At 43.4% G+C, this 15,823-nt stretch overlaps 3 protein-coding genes across 5 annotated transcripts; 1 reads left to right on the top strand and 2 right to left on the bottom strand.

Annotated features, from left to right (window-relative positions):
- Positions 1-135: 135 nt before the first annotated feature.
- Positions 136-6,078, bottom strand: LOC125007906 (protein FAM53C-like). Of its 2 annotated transcripts, none has more exons than XM_047584821.1 (5): positions 5,934-6,078; positions 3,789-4,037; positions 3,629-3,689; positions 2,721-3,550; positions 136-2,051 (listed from the first exon to the last, which is right to left on the bottom strand). In XM_047584821.1, the coding sequence occupies exons 2-5, from the start codon at positions 3,870-3,872 to the stop codon at positions 1,803-1,805; spliced, it is 1,224 nt and encodes a 407-aa protein (XP_047440777.1). In that variant the 5' UTR covers positions 3,873-4,037; positions 5,934-6,078; the 3' UTR covers positions 136-1,802. The 2 variants fall into 2 exon arrangements, with proteins under 2 accessions (XP_047440777.1, XP_047440778.1); XM_047584822.1 differs by lacking the exon at positions 5,934-6,078 and adding an exon at positions 5,748-5,920.
- Positions 6,079-6,415: 337 nt separating this feature from the next.
- phykpl (5-phosphohydroxy-L-lysine phospho-lyase) lies at positions 6,416-10,942 on the top strand. Its single transcript, XM_047585900.1, has 13 exons — positions 6,416-6,605; positions 6,679-6,797; positions 6,927-7,086; positions 7,164-7,238; positions 7,325-7,412; positions 7,490-7,606; positions 7,729-7,811; positions 7,903-8,128; positions 8,470-8,624; positions 9,144-9,233; positions 9,326-9,459; positions 9,559-9,604; positions 9,970-10,942. Exons 1-12 carry the CDS (start codon positions 6,547-6,549, stop codon positions 9,600-9,602), a joined length of 1,350 nt encoding a protein of 449 aa, XP_047441856.1. The 5' UTR covers positions 6,416-6,546; the 3' UTR covers positions 9,603-9,604; positions 9,970-10,942.
- On the bottom strand, positions 10,507-14,322 carry hnrnpaba (heterogeneous nuclear ribonucleoprotein A/Ba). Of its 2 annotated transcripts, none has more exons than XM_047585901.1 (9): positions 14,170-14,322; positions 13,419-13,669; positions 12,826-12,994; positions 12,568-12,726; positions 12,343-12,474; positions 12,148-12,238; positions 11,876-12,028; positions 11,682-11,767; positions 10,507-11,242 (listed from the first exon to the last, which is right to left on the bottom strand). In XM_047585901.1, exons 2-8 carry the CDS (start codon positions 13,649-13,651, stop codon positions 11,697-11,699), a joined length of 1,008 nt encoding a protein of 335 aa, XP_047441857.1. In that variant the 5' UTR covers positions 13,652-13,669; positions 14,170-14,322; the 3' UTR covers positions 10,507-11,242; positions 11,682-11,696. The 2 variants fall into 2 exon arrangements, with proteins under 2 accessions (XP_047441857.1, XP_047441858.1); XM_047585902.1 differs by having other exon boundaries at positions 14,107-14,238.
- Positions 14,323-15,823: the final 1,501 nt, after the last annotated feature.

Genomic DNA, 15,823 nt, shown 5'->3' with positions numbered 1-15,823 from the left:
AAGTTCCAATTGCACAATCACCACTAACTATTCTGGTGCAGTTTAACTTTATCCGATATTTTTTTTTTTTTTTTAAAGGTTCACCCATCGCGTGTTCTCAGAGTCGTTTTAGCTAATTTACACATCACAATACGGTTTGTGCCAAATGTATAGTTTATTCCCCGAAGCCATCGTTTAGATATATATGCGTCTATTTCCGATGTTTAAAATGTGAGACTGGACATAACTCTGTATATTAATGCAGCGTCAATATTATATGGAGGTCAGCCACTAGGTGTCACAATAACAGCCGAAGTCAATATATTTCACCACTCGTCAAAGTAGATTCTTCAGTTGAAAAAGTCTGATCAGCTTGTGTTAGGAGTTTCAGAGGATCAAAACAAATCCCCCCTAATTACAGGTGAGTATCCTATTTCATTCCTAACAAAACTCCACACCAAACATTTATAACAGCAGCAGCTACTTGGATGAGTGGCAAAACAACTTAAAGAAAACCCAACAAGTCCAGCTGCCCTTTGCTTGAGACAGTAGCAGGATTCATTATAAAAGCAAGACATGACACTTTTTTGGAAAAAGAAAAAAGAAATCTCTATTAAATTTTATTTGTACATAAATTGTGCAACAGGTATATTTCCATCTGAAAAAATCATTTCTTAAAGGCCACCAGATCATCTGCATCGCTACCACCGTTGTCACATCCTCTCACAGAATTGGCTGGACGTGTGCACTCACTCTAACCACTGTACAGTACATTACATTGTGCCCTGCGGAGTCCAGCTGCAGCACTGATTCAGTTATTCAACTGACTGTAATAGTGTGTGCCACATGTTCAAAAATATCTGAATCAGTGCAAATGGAGATTGCAAAAATGTCTGGCTGTGAAAAGAAGACCAGAGCACCGAGACCTCTGTAGTTTAAGCTTAAGGCATGGTCAGTTAACAGTGGTACTGTTGACAAGGTATGTTAATGTCAATTATGGAACTTCCCCCCCAAAAAAAATGAATGAATTCATAAACAAAAGGGGGCAATCGTCTTTCTGTTATTACCAGAACATGTTCTCGTTTACGATGAAGACTTGTTCCAAAGGGACAAGCGAAAATGAATGACAGAACAGCAGTAAACATATGTGTCTTCAGGGTCTGTGGGGGTTTAAAGAAGTGCAGTGAATCCTGGAATGTATCCTGTTAAAGTTACAGGAGAACATTTAAATATGTACTGTATGCTTGTGTTAATCCTGTATTATTCTGGCCCACACACTGCAACATTTTGTCCACCCTTAACAGCTCACATTTATTCAAGTCTAAACTTAGACCCAATTATGAAAATGAAACTACTCCGGTTTGTGAAATGACACTGAAGAATGCCACCCATCTACCTTCTGGATTTCTGTCCTGTAAATAAGTCGAGGAAAACTTAGGAACATTCTGCTTAGTCCTGTATATAAGTGTTCTTCAATGAGGATATGTAAGACTATCAAGATGCAAACCAATGCTAAGACTTGTATTATTATCAAATATTATTCAAAATTCTGTGCGCATGAAAACTTGCTTATTTGCTCATGCACATTTCCCTATGGAGTGCTGAACAGGCAGGCACTGACATTTCTGCAAAATGTTGAATAGTGAACTAGCTCAGTCATAGCATTGTAATTTGATATTAGCGCCTACTTGCTTAGTTCTTAATTATGATCTCTGAACATATGCCTTAGTAGGGCAGCAGGGTCACTGCCTGATGAGTGCCCGAAGCCTAGAGGTGTGCTTGATTATGAATGCAGTAATCACACTGGTAGCGCCAAGGTTTGGTCAGTTTTCTTCTATAAGGTTCAAGTCCAATTCTGTGCAGTCTCTTTCAAAAACAATCTTTTGTCCTCCATCTAATACAGTCCTGTTTCTTTCCTCCTCCTCTTCTTCTTCTTCTTCACTTTCACTTAGCGGCCCGATGCTGGACCGTCCCAGGAAGTCAGCAGGTGAGAAGGCCGAGCGCTGGTCTGCCTGGCATGACGCAGGAACACTGGATCTTGTTCCACACACTAGTGTCTCAATATTACCAATCTACAAAAGAGAATGAAGTGTCATGATCATGATTTGATAATTACATCATTTAACTTAATGCAAAACACGTTAAAATGAGCTCTTATTGCATTTTCTGAATAAACTGGGACCACACCCATTGAGGACATCAATCAATCAATGGTAGGAAGTTGGCATGCGCTTTGTGTTTGTTAAGTACAGAGAAACAGAGTTTATGAGCTTGGCTGACACGTCTAACCAGACTGAAAGAATTGGGCTGCATTTGACAGTGAGCGGGAAGTCTGAGGAAAGGCATCGGATATCTGAGCTGGCATCATGGGACAGACTTCTCAATCCAAACTTCCACATTTTCTGTCATTAATAATTCAAAACCCAACAAACACAACTAGATTTTCTTTGGTTATTCTTTCTCTTGTAAAGCATGCAGCAATGTGGATTTGCAAAACCAAAGTCAACACAGAGGCAACCCGTCTCGTTGTTTGAAAGCAGAAGTCCAATTTCAAATGATAAAACTCTAGCTGGAACCGGTTCTTGGTAGAAAGTCTAATAGCTGGCACAGGTGAACACAAACATGGTGATTACTTACGCGTCCCGTTAACTACATTCTTCGTTTTAGCATAACTCAGTACATGCACCAATCGGACGAAACTTGTAGATTTCCTCATCCAGTCATTGGACTTTCTTGCTCACCTGTGTCATCTTGCTGAAGTCGAGGCCTGGCCTGGGGCAGGGCAGGACGTCTGGATCGTGGCGCCTCTTCAAGCGTGGTTTGCGCATGTCACAGGGCTGTGAGTGGCATCGTGGCAGTGCGGGGTGCAGGTCGCGTCTAGAAGATGTTGGGGTGCTGCAGGCTGAAGTGGGAGATTGAGAGAGAGCTGGGTGCTCCAGGCCAGCACAGCCATATGTGAGAGCTGGAGCATGGGAGGGCTGGGGGGGCAAGTGTGCCACGGGAGCATTGTGAATGTGCACAGGAGAGAGGGAGAAGCGACGCTGCAACAATGAATGGGAAACCAGGGGAGCTGGTGAAGAGGAGCAGGAGGAAGGGGTAGCGAAGGAGGCAGAACAAGCTCCTTTCAGTGTGTCATAGGGATCCCATGGGAAGCCCCATGATAAAGGTGAGTCAGACGACAGTGCTAAGCTGAAGAAGGTAGGGCTAGAAGATGAGTGTATGGAGGAAGAGGTGAATGAGGGACTGGGACCGCAAAGTGGCAAAGAGCTAGCTCCAGAGCCTGAACTAGACGCTCCTCCACTGTGGCAGCCGCGGATGACCGGGGTCCACACCTTTGATGCACTGGGATGCCAGGTTGAACGGCACCGAGACAGATCCTCCGGAACAGAGAGCGAGCGGCAGTGGCGTTTTGGAGGTGGTGGTGGAGGTGAACTCTGCAAAGCCTCATCTGTGAAGGAAACCACTGGTCCCTGGAGGGGTTCTCCAGACAGGGAAGGAGGCCAAGGGGAATTATGCCCACAGGTAACCTCCAAACAGGCACTGGATGACGGATGTGTGGCTGAGCTGGTCTCTGGAAATGACAAACGAAAGATATATGAGACACACCTCCCCACCTGTTGATGATAATGCTCTAAGTGGATGAACTTGCCTTGTGTTGATCTACTAGCACTCCATGAAACAGTGGGGCTGGAGCCCACTGCAGGTAATGACTGTAACAAATACAAAAAATGACATTAAGAACCAAAAAGACAATTTAAGAAAAAAACAGTAGCCTTAAAGCGCAAATTTTGGTTTGGTCTCAAACTCACCACATTCACATTGAACGAGAAAGCCTTGTGATACGGTTCTTCCAAACTCTGCTTACGGAGCTGCTCTGTGATAAGTGTCACCATAATTGTGGCTATGATCCAGGGAGAGACATGGAGATGGGGAGACTAATGGAGGGCAGTGGAAACAATATTAGTCAGGATCCTGGCGTGGCCTGTGGTGTCCCCTCCACACCTCAACCAGCCAGACTGACCAACTTCCTCACTATGCCACCATCATCTTAATACCACCTAAAAGGACACAGAGGAAGAGAGGCAAATGAAACAGATTACAAACCCTGCAGCAAATACTACAAAAACACTGCAGCAAATACTACAAAATGTCAGACAGACACATCAGGCCTTGAAGAGGAGACTAAAACCTGCTAATGGGAACTGTCCTTCAGCATGCTCTAACTGTTGCATAGAAACAGCCCACCGTACGGGAAAACGAATGCCTGAATACTAACCACATATTTCTATACAAAACCTAGGCTGGGATCCATGCAATGCCTCATTCACACGTGAAAGGTAGCAGCAGAAATTTATGCTCACAAAGGCAGAGAGCACACATGGACACGAGGAAACCCTGAACAAAGAAACACTTCACATTCCATCATGTAAAGTGAACATGACTAGTTCCTAATGGGACTCCAAACACGAACTAGTGCTAATCCGAAAAAGTGCAGAGTATGTGCCCAAATAAAAACCTCTGGTGCGATACAAAGGCAACAAACTTAGTTGGGTCCAATAAACTCAAATGACAAGAGTTGTGAGTGGTGAGGAGAACTGAAGGGGGAGGGAGAGACTAAAAGGGAAAGGATGGGGGAAGTGTGTGTGAAAAATGAATGGGACAGGGGTTGGAAGCATGCCACGGTATCTTTGCAAGGGACAAAAGAATAGTGACCAGGACTCAAGGACTTATATTACCAGGGCAAAGACAAAATGGAGAGGAGTATACAGGCACAGCTAGTAACGCCTAATAGTTACTAAGGACTTTAGCATCTCTAAAGATTAGCCTGCACTGTCGCATGTGAGGAATTCCAACAAACACGGCAAAAAAAGATCTCATATTGAAACCAAAACCTTGTTTGCTGTATGAACATGTAACATAGCATTCATGCCTTCCTTTGCACTGCTGTTTAAGTGCAGAGTCTAAAGTACATTCAGTGCTCAAACACAGCCTTATTGTATAAACTTTATCAACTTCAATGCATGTCTCTCAGTCATAATTAAGCCATTTGATAAGATTCAGAGTCCTTTTTCGTTGGAGAGACTTGAAGACTTGATTTCAACACTTGCTGTTGACAGTCAGATGTGGCCTCCAGGGCCTTCTTCCTTGTTTCAAACATGGTGCTACATTGCTAGCCTAGATCCACATGCCAGCAGACGAGGGGGAGAGGATAAACCGCATCCCGGTGCAGCAGCCCCCGTTACAAGACCAGAAGATCACAGAATGCTCCGGCGCAGTGCTGCCAAGCACCAGTCAAATCCAAACTTTATCACTTATTGACTGTGACAAATAATTATGCGGGTTAACATTACACAAAATTAACCATGCTTTCAAAACGACAAGTAAAGGCGTGCTCATAACAAATCACCGACTACGACTATCGGGGTTAATTTAACAGCTCAGACGTCAAGATACTTTACTGACATGTAAGCCAACAAGTTGATTTTAAGACGTTGTTGCGCAGGTTTTCCATTTACCAGCACCACGTTTGTAATCGATAGCTAAAACCTCTACCGTTCTCCAAAACGTCAGATGCAGAACAGATATATGTCACTGAAATAATGCTAGATTTGTTGGCTAAATTGGATACCGACATTAGCTGACGACCAAGGTGCTATATGGCAAGCTAGCTCAACACGATGCACCAAGTTATTAGCCGGTTAGGTCGGCTAGCTAATAGGGTAACAAGTGCAGTAACTAAAATCACAATTATTTTGTTAAATTCTGACCATATGCTTCCAGTTAGTGGCTTGTCAGAGTAGACGGTTGTAGACTTGATTTGTCAAGGCTGTGAAAATGTGCGTTAATAAAGCGCACGCCCGTTCCCATACTGTATATCTAAATTAGTTGTGGCGTTAGCTTGGTCACGCAGCCTGGTTGCTAGCTAGCATGCTACGGCCGTCCTGATGGATTACCTGCGTTCTGCGGTTCCTTAGCAACCGAAGCTGCAGAGTGAGCGGAGCGACGGTGTATTTATAGCCTTCGGGCGATACCACTGCAGAGGTTGTTTGAACACAAATCTCGAAGGAATCATAATCCGAGCAGTCTCAAAAATGGCGTATAGCATGTATAATTTAATTATGACGTATTTCACTTCATTCCCAAATAAAACTAAAATCGCAGCAACACATTATGCACTCATTTTGCGTCTCTGTCCCATTTCACAGTCCTACAGTTAGACCCTTCTAAATAAAGCAACAGCATGATTTCAAATGGGACTAAACACCTCTATGCAGATGTATTTTATATATATATATATATATAATGATATAAATAATGATACAATTCCTATCAAATTTAAATACCTATATAACCTATAGACCTAAAATGACAACCTTGCAGAAAACTGAAGTGACTATGCACACGAATCTACTACCAACGCATGCGCAGTGTATGCTTTTATTCAGTCACAACTCTGTGGCACTGGACGACTTAGCTAACTAATTTTATGAAACTATTTCGATAGTTTATTGTTGCGTAGCTCTATGTCCACTGTCTCGGTGACCTGTAAACAAAACTTCCGAGGTTATGGCGGGAGAAAAACTCAAAAAAGAAGAAACTCTGGCAATGCGAAAGAGGTTAATCGGGTATGTATGGTAAAATCGTATTCTTGATTGATTGTGCAAGCAGTGCTGCTGACACGTATTCATCTAATTACAGCCAGTCGTGTAGACTCTTTTATTCAGAAGACCCTGTGAAAATAGTAAAAGCAAGAGGACAATATCTGTTCGATGAAAATGGAAAGCGCTACTTGGACTGCATCAGCAACGTCCAACACGGTAAAACATTTATTATCCAGGTCATAGTACCCGTTTATTACCATAGAAAGTGCTCCGTAGACACACCAGACTCACAGTGGCTGCAGAATTTAATGACATGGTAATAAACTGTTAGTGGGTCTTCTACAGTGGGTCACTGTCACCCCAGCATTACAAAGGCTGCAGCAGAACAAATGGACCTCCTGAACACAAACTCACGATTCCTGCATGACAACATAGTCCTGTATGCTGACCGCCTGGCTGCCACCCTGCCTGAGAAACTGTGTGTCTTCTACTTTGTGAACTCTGGGTAAGTGATGCCTTCGAGTACACCCACATAGCTGTGTTGCTTACAGCAGTGTGCCACATTTCCTTTCTCTCCCACAGATCAGAGGCCAATGATCTTGCGTTACGCTTGGCACAGCAGTACACTCAACACGAGGATGTCATAGTGCTCGACCAGTAAGTTTTGTGCCCCTGTGCGGCACATTCCCCCCTCTGGCAATGCACTCGCTTTTCAATTACAATGAACTTTGCTTCCATACTAGTGCATACCATGGGCATCTAATGTCCCTCATCGACATTAGTCCTTACAAGTTCCGGAAACTGGCAGGACAGAAAGAATGGGTTCATGTGGTGTGTAAATTTATACGACTATCATTACACAACTGCTGACCAGCAGTAACTAAAACAATGCACTTCATCTGTCCTAGGCACCCTTACCAGACACCTACAGGGGCATATATAATGAGGACCACCCCAACCCGGGACAAGCATATGCCGATACAGTAAAAGACCTAATAGAGGAGGTGCATCGGAAAGGTCGTAAGGTGTATATTTTAAAACCCGTAACATCCAAAAGTGTTAACAGTACACAGATACACTCAGAATAATAACCACAACACAGATGCATAACAGTTATATCACTTATTTATTTCCCTTTTCTCCAAAGATCTCTGCCTTCTTTGCTGAATCCTTACCCAGTGTTGGAGGACAAATCATCTTGCCCCAGGGATACTCTGCAAAAGTTGCAGAGTAAGTAGCGATTTGGATTTCAGGCTGTTTTTCCTCGGCGACATGTGCAACACTGGGCGTGTGTGGCATCTCTCCCTCCTGCTCTCTGCAGATATGTGCGCTCAGCTGGTGGAGTGTTTGTGGCAGATGAGGTGCAGACGGGTTTTGGACGTGTGGGGAATCACTTCTGGGCGTTCCAGCTGCAGGGAGAGGGTTTCTGTCCAGACATAGTGACCATGGGCAAGCCGATGGGCAACGGGCATCCTCTGGCGTGCGTTGCAACAACTGTGGACATAGCCGGAGCTTTCACAGCCAACGGAGTGGAGTACTTCAATACGGTGACTATTCAGTGCCTTTTGTGCAGTTTTAATTCATAATACATTTTAACCTTTGCAGTCCAGATATAAAATATATTTTTTTAGTACAAAATAAGCTGCCCATTTTTATACTGTAGTGAGTAATGTTGTTAGTACTTAACATATGTAAGTTTAATACAGATTATAAACAAAAATCTGCTTTTCCAAGTTGAATTTAGTCTGTATTTTCACAGTGATTATATTGATCACAGTTAAATGAGTCCCTACTGTGAATTCAAAACAAAAACATTTCTGTGTACTACATCCCGTTAGGCATTCAAATATCAGGACGGATGTTTTATTTTCTCTCCAACTCCGTGCAGTTCGGTGGAAATCCGGTGTCGTGTGCAATCGGCCTGGCCGTCCTTGATGTGATAGAGGAAGAGGACCTTAGAGGAAATGCCACAAGGGTGGGAGCTCATCTTAAGGATTTGCTCACAAAGCTACAATCACGACATGAAATAATTGGAGATGTAAGGTATGGATGTTGTGACTAATCCAGGTTCACTGCACTCAGTCGGTTTGAAAATACCGTAACTAACAGATAGTAATGACTCTATGTTTATAGTTCGTAAATCATAAAAACATTTCTACCCTTTGCATTTCGATTTTTTAAATGCACTTTTTCTATACATTTATTTAGAGTGATGGTTCACTTGAATTTTCGTAGTATACTCAGTTCAATGACAATAAAGAATCTTGAATCTACTGGATACCCACAGGATAAATGAAGCATCTAATATGAAGAGGTACTATCCAACACTTAAGGCTCATTTAGAACCCCCTTGTAACAGTCACTGGTGTTTTCACTTATTATTCTTTCATACTATAGTACACATTTATATTTATAGTTGACTTACTCAGTAATTTATAATTTTGAGACACCAACTTGTTTGTTGATCATGATAGAACTGTAAACGTACCTAATGAGGCACACAAGTATAATGAAGTAAACATTTCCATCTATATTAACAAAGCTTTTTTTGTGTTTATACAGAGGTGTAGGACTGTTTGTGGGAATTGAGCTGGTTACAGACAGAGCGAAGAGGACTCCTGCCACAAGAACAGCAGCATGGGTGGTGAAGAGGTGTTCACACTAGTTTTTACCGTCCACTAAGACGCCTACAGCGTACTATTTTACCACGTGGTGTTCTGCAATTCAACTCCTCTGTCCTTCAGGTTGAAGGAGCAGCATCAAATCTTCGTCAGTACAGATGGCCCCTGGGAAAGTGTAGTGAAGTTTAAGCCTCCTATGTGCTTCAGCATGGAGGATGCAGAACTGGTGGCGCAATGTATCGACGGCATCCTCACAGGCAAGTATCCGAACACAATCTTTACGCAACTCGTAAACATGAGATTGTGTGCATGGCATCTGCTTGACACAGCAACTTAATAAAATTCCCTGTACACAGACATGAAAGCGGACAACCTCAAACTGGAAAAGGAAGACATCTAAAGGTTTGTTAAACCTGTAGAAAAACTTTTAATTGCAGCAGACATTTCCAGGTGGTCACATTCATAAAGTTCAGAGGTAGAGATATTAACATCTGCACTCAAGACTTCAGTTGATCAAACAGGTTCATTTCACTTGGCAGAACATGTCGCTTCCTTCCACTCAACACCGACCACTGTGGGGAGTCATTTTTTTGTTCCTGTCAAGGCTGACTAAACAGCAGACCTAATTATTTTCTGTTTAACAAAGATGAACCCTAGGGAATATCAAAGTGGTGGCAGTGGGATTTAAAACGTACCGAAGGGGACCACTGTTTTTGTTTGGGATTGTACAACCTTAAACTAAAATGCCACCGATATCCCCCTCCCAGGTGTTCAGTGCCAATTTATGGAAATATTTTGGTTGAAGCTACAATCCGCACCTCTGCGATGACACCCAGCCAGGTGGAGGTAAACATTTCACGTGATGCCAACTACAGCACACCTTTACCACCTGGGGGACCACACAGCAGTAGATGCTATTGTGAGACACTTTTACACGATTGCATAATAAACTAACCTGTTTTTATACTGACTCTTGTTTTTGTTTTTTAAACCCACAGCATCAATAACCAGCCTCATCATGAACACTGATCAGCAACACGTTCTCAATACATAATATGGTTTAGCACTTACCAGCCCACTATCTTTTACTCCTGGACACATTCACAAAATTGCTCAAGTATTGCAGTTTCACATCTAGATGGGTGGGCATTGACACTCCTGAAGACAGTGAGGCCCTCTCCCACATCTTCCCAAAGAGGCATCCGTAGAGATGTTAACATTACTTGAGACGAAACGAGCAAGCCATGTAACAGTACAAAACATTTAACATTAACTTTACAAATAATAACAAAAAGATCCGTGTGTAATATAAACCAAAATTTTTATTTCTATCAATTTGCCCAAGACACTAGAGGAATGAGTTTCCAGTGAGAGAGGGAGTACCCTCTTACATTAACAGGCTTGCGTTCAGTTGAATAACACTAGTAAAGCCACTTAAAATTGCAGACATGATGGGGGGGGGGAGAATCTCCTTAAAAGCCAAAAAAAAATAAAAATAAAATAAAGATGCTGGTTGTCTTCGTCTACAAGGCCATCTGCAAACATTCACTTGACACGCTTACAAAGAACCCTTTGATTAGTTTAAATCCCTTATTTTACCTCACCCCACATCTGAAGCCATGCAACTCGCATCCAACACTCAGCATAGGATAAAACAAACTAAAACTCTAGAAACACCAAAAGGAAAAAAAAAAAAAAAAAAAAAAAAAAGAAAAATTGTTTTATTTATGAGCTTTAAAAGCTCTTGCTCCTGCTCATCTGTAAATCCAGTAGACATGTAAAAATACAACCATACAATACATTAGATTCAAAAAGGTACCAAAAAGTACAGTAAAAATAACACTTCCATCACTGGAAATGTAAATGGACACAAAACAATATAAAATAAAAAGTGGAAAAGTGACATTTGCTTCCCCAGTTCCTCACTTGATCTGTACAAATGGAGCATGAGTCCAAATTTCTGCCAACTCCAAAGGAAAAGCCAGAGCCCATGTTCGCTGTGGTCAGACCATGGATCTCTTTTTCTTATTTACTTTAGACCTTAAGAGAAAAACACGGTGCTTAACGTTACTGAGATTAAACCAGATGTGGCATGCAGTTACACAAAGACAGACAGGTGCATGAATGAGTTTGACAGGTCAGTGAATGGACAGACACACTTTGGGGGCGGGGGGGGGACACGACCGCTACCTATAACACCTAGCACCCCGGTGAAAGGTGAAACGGTCCTCATTCCTGTTCTCAACCACCACCAACTCAATCCTTATCGATCAAGTAGTCTTTGTAGAGATGCATCTTAACATGGCTGACAGGTGGAATGAATCCATCTTTAATGACCACAGACCCCACAACACGGCCTACCCTAACCCCACCACAATGCTTGAATGGATTTAGAGTAGATGGAGATCTTTGGGGTCAAAAGGCACTAATGGTTACAGCTATGTTCTCATACTACCACGGATGATGCAAAAATGCATACCTGCACTATGTGTGATCAGTATGGCTTGTAGCTACTCTGGTGGCCTCCACGTCTTGGAGTTTTCCCATAGCTTGTATTGCCCTGGTCTGGAGGACAAGAGAAAAAGGGACTGAGTTCTTCTGTACAACAAGGAGGACCAAGAAAATAAAGTTTCTCTCATTCTGTTTCTTTCCCTGGGGGCACTTATCGCTTACTGTAATCGTAGCCACCCCCATAGCCGTAATAACCAGAGTAGTCATAGTTTCCATAGCCGCCATATCCGTAGCCTTGTTGTCCATAACCATAGTTCTGGTTGTATCCCTGGTTCCAGTAGTTGTTGTAGCCTTGATTCCAGTTTTGGCCCTGGCCTAGAAACAACAGGTGAGGGCTTTGTCACAACTCGCCAGCACACAAGACCCAGGCAGTTACTCATATTTGGTCAGATTAAGAGAAAAATATTCTTCTCCTACTCTAAAAAGACGCTTACCTCCACGACCCCTGCCCCGTACTCCGTATCCGCGGGCGCCGTACTGCTGCTGCAGGTAGACCTCTTTGGGCTGGGCTATTTTGATTTCACACTGCAACAGCACGGAGAAGAATATTAGATTGACGTGTGAAATAACTTCACAAAACCACATTCTTCACAGCTTCACTTAGGTGCCAGAGTGCGTGGTGCCATTACCTTGCTTCCGCCGACGTTGTGGTACTTCTTCTCCATGACCTTCTTGACTGGAGCCTCGTCTTTATACGTGATGAATACGAATCCCCTCCTCTTCTCTGTCTTTGGGTCTTGTGGAAGCTCAATGGTCTCGATCTTCAGAAGAAGGAAAAACACAAAAACCCATGAAGCGGTCATCAACCAAAGCTAAGTGCCTGAATACAAGGACAAAATTATTGGGCGCATTACCTCTCCATAGGTCCCGAAGTACTCCTGAATGACCTCTTTCGAAGTGTCGGGGTTAAGGCCGCCCACGAAGATTTTCTTGACCGGGTCCTTCTTCATTGCCATGGCTTTCTTTGGGTCAATCTGTCGACCATCTAGCCTGTGCTCTTTCTGTTCAAGAACCTGAAAAACGCAGACACACACAAAAACGTTTACAGCTGCCCACAATGTCGAGCGTTTTCAAATTTCTCCCGGTCTGACACAACAGCTCCCCCCGTTCACCTTGTCTACGCTGGCCGCATCTTTGAACAGGATGAAGCCGAAACCTCTTGACCGGCCCGTCTGCTGGTCCATCTTGATGGTGCAGTCCGTCACCTCGCCAAATTTGGAGAAGTAATCCTTCAGATCCTTCTTGCTCGTGTCCCAGCTGAGACCACCGACGAACATTTTCCTAGAGCACAGAAAGAGGTACAGTTCAGCAGCCGCTCTCTACGGCCATGGGAGGGCAGAAGAGGAGGAGGGGGGAGGCGGGCGTAAATATACATTATGTACACACTGTTCCCGATCATCTGTTGACCCAGTGGCATAGAGGGCACACTGCAGCGGCTATTGCTTTAAGCAATTTTACAACCGTAAAGCAACGCACTAAAAACATCCACGACATCGGCCCTGCAAAAACCTCGTTTCTACATTTTATAATAAGGAAATAGGTGTTGGTTTTAATCCCTGCTGAAGCGCCCATCCCCCCTCCGCTCTGCACATGGCGCCAACAAAAGGCCGGCTGAACAAAGAAACATGGCAAACCACCGCTGCTTATTATGACTGGGCGCTTCCTAAAAAGATTCCCCCCCCTGATTGAGCCGCTCCGCACTCACCCGGCATCCTCCTCTCCTTTGCTGGCGTCGATCTGTCCGCCCTCCGTGCCTCCGTTTTGCGAATCCTCGTCGCCGTCGGGCCCAGCTCCGTCCCCGTCCCCGTCTCCGTCCCCGCAGTCGTTCACGGCGCTGTCGTCGTTCCCCTCCTCGGTGAGGCCGGCTCCGTTAAAATCATCGTCGACTTCGTGGCCGTTTTCCGACGTCTCCATGTACTGCTGCTCTGCCTCGGACATTTTGTACTACTGCTGCACCTAAGTCCACATGGGGGGAAACGGGGATTTAAAGCCATATAACTGCGGCGGTTATATAACCCCCCCGTGCCACACACGCTTCGCCATTTACACGGTGCCAATACGTGCATTTCCCACCATTTTGGCCGGCGCCATCGCGTCCCATACATTCATGGATGCAGCTTGGCGAGTAACGGGAAATGGCAACGGCGCGAGCTCAGCATGCAACAACACGGCAACCGCACAACATCTAAAGTACATTTCTGCTCGAGGCGAAGATTAGAAAACTTGTAGCCATCTGTATCGCACTGATAAAACCAAGCTCGGACTGTGTAACTCAAATTCGCAGTTACGTAATCCAGAGGCCGCTGCACAGGCCTTTATTTTCTAATGCGAACAAATTTAATCTTAATGTAGCAGGAACGCCGCGAAAAGACTGCAAGAATTAAACTACTTACGTGGCAATCTTGAAAAAAAATGTTACAGATAAAGAGGTAGGGAGAAAAAAAAAATCTGCTTACTGGTCACACAACCGGAGAGCTCTCTTCAAGATGGATTCTCCCACACGACGACAACTCGTGGTTGGTTTTCTAGAACCGGCGGAAAAAAACGACATTTCTGTGAAGGAGCCGTCTGATTGGACGGCCGCTGACGTCACTCGCAGCGCTGACCATTAGAATAACGCGACTCGCAGTTTTATCACAGAAGACGGTCACGCCCCCCGCCGGAGCACAGGAAGGAACCCAGTAGCCTTTCGATGGTTAAAAAAAAAAAAAAAAAAAAGAAGGAGAAAAACGATGTGGTCACTGTACGCCAATTTCAGCTCGACTCAGCTAAAATAAGTAGCCGAGCCACGGTGTTCAGTCTGTAAAAACTGACTGGCTGTGACGGAGACGAGGAATGTGATGAAATGCGATGCAAATGCAACAGTGCCAACCAGACTGGGCTGGAAATTGTGTGCGGAAAATGTCCGAAATGTCGAGAGTACATTTGAATAAACTCATAAGGAGCTGTCCTTAAGTCTTTCATCTGGACGTTTAGTTCAATGCCCGCTGTAACAGAGAACAGTGAACGTACTGCACCATGGATAGATAAAATACATACAATAAAATAATGAAGTTAAACACAGTAAGAAATTATGTTCGTCTGTGTGCTGTTTTGGGTGGTATGTTGCAGTAATTAATGACACCTTTACTTTCTTTGCTGTGTGTGCGCCATTTTTAAAAAAAATTATTTTGTAAATCCTGTATCCTGTGTCAGTTTTAGTTTGTTTGGAAAAAGGAACGAGCTTACACTTTCTCTTCTGTACATTTCTGTACCAGCTCCTTTTCTTGGTTTTTATCCAATCAAGGAGATCAGTCAAAGACCCATAATACTTATTCGGTAACTGCCTTTGAATGACTGTCCAACAAAACCCATCTGTTAGCTGCCACGCAAACTACTAATATTCGGCATGAGTAAAATACTTAAAGTGAAATAATCTACTTTGCACATACAGTAACATGTTTGTTAGACGTCCACATGAACGGGAATATCAATAATTTGATGGTTTGTGAACCATCTCTAGTTGAGCAATGGCAAGTAACAAGCAATAGGGTCATTTCATTTTTGAGTCTCAATTATTGGGAAATGTAATATCATTAAGACTGCAACTTCCTGTTTCTACACAGTGATATGTTCACATTTTCCACATTACAGCTCATGTCTGTGATCGCAAGGCAACTGGAATAGAGTTTCCTTGAAGAAATCTCACTTAGCATGAGTGAAGAAAACTCAGGGAGTCTGGTTGCTTAAATATTAAAACATTTGGTTAGATCATCTGGTCTCAGGCCAACCAGTCTACAATCAAACCCTCAGAACTGTAAACTTGTGTATCGACCGACGAAGGAGCACAATAATTTGGCTAAAAAGTCTTGGACAAAAAGCCAATAAGGTATCATCATTGCTATGTTTAAACTGTCTAAATGCCATTGCACCCCAGTCTTTCTATAAAAAATACCAAGAAATAACAAAGTGGCAGCTGGTGCACCATTGTAAAGTGCCATTTTGGAAAATACACTTTGTTTAGACAGCTTCTTCAGTGAAGGGAACCAAGAAGAACTACCAGAACACATTAAACACTATAATACTTGCATTATATTGAAAATATCGGTACAGCTATGTTTCTATAAAATA

The sequence above is a fragment of the Mugil cephalus genome, chromosome 5, assembly GCF_022458985.1.
Source record: "Mugil cephalus isolate CIBA_MC_2020 chromosome 5, CIBA_Mcephalus_1.1, whole genome shotgun sequence".
Taxonomy (NCBI): Eukaryota; Metazoa; Chordata; class Actinopteri; order Mugiliformes; family Mugilidae; genus Mugil; species Mugil cephalus.
This window is presented reverse-complemented; position numbering and strand designations above follow the sequence as displayed.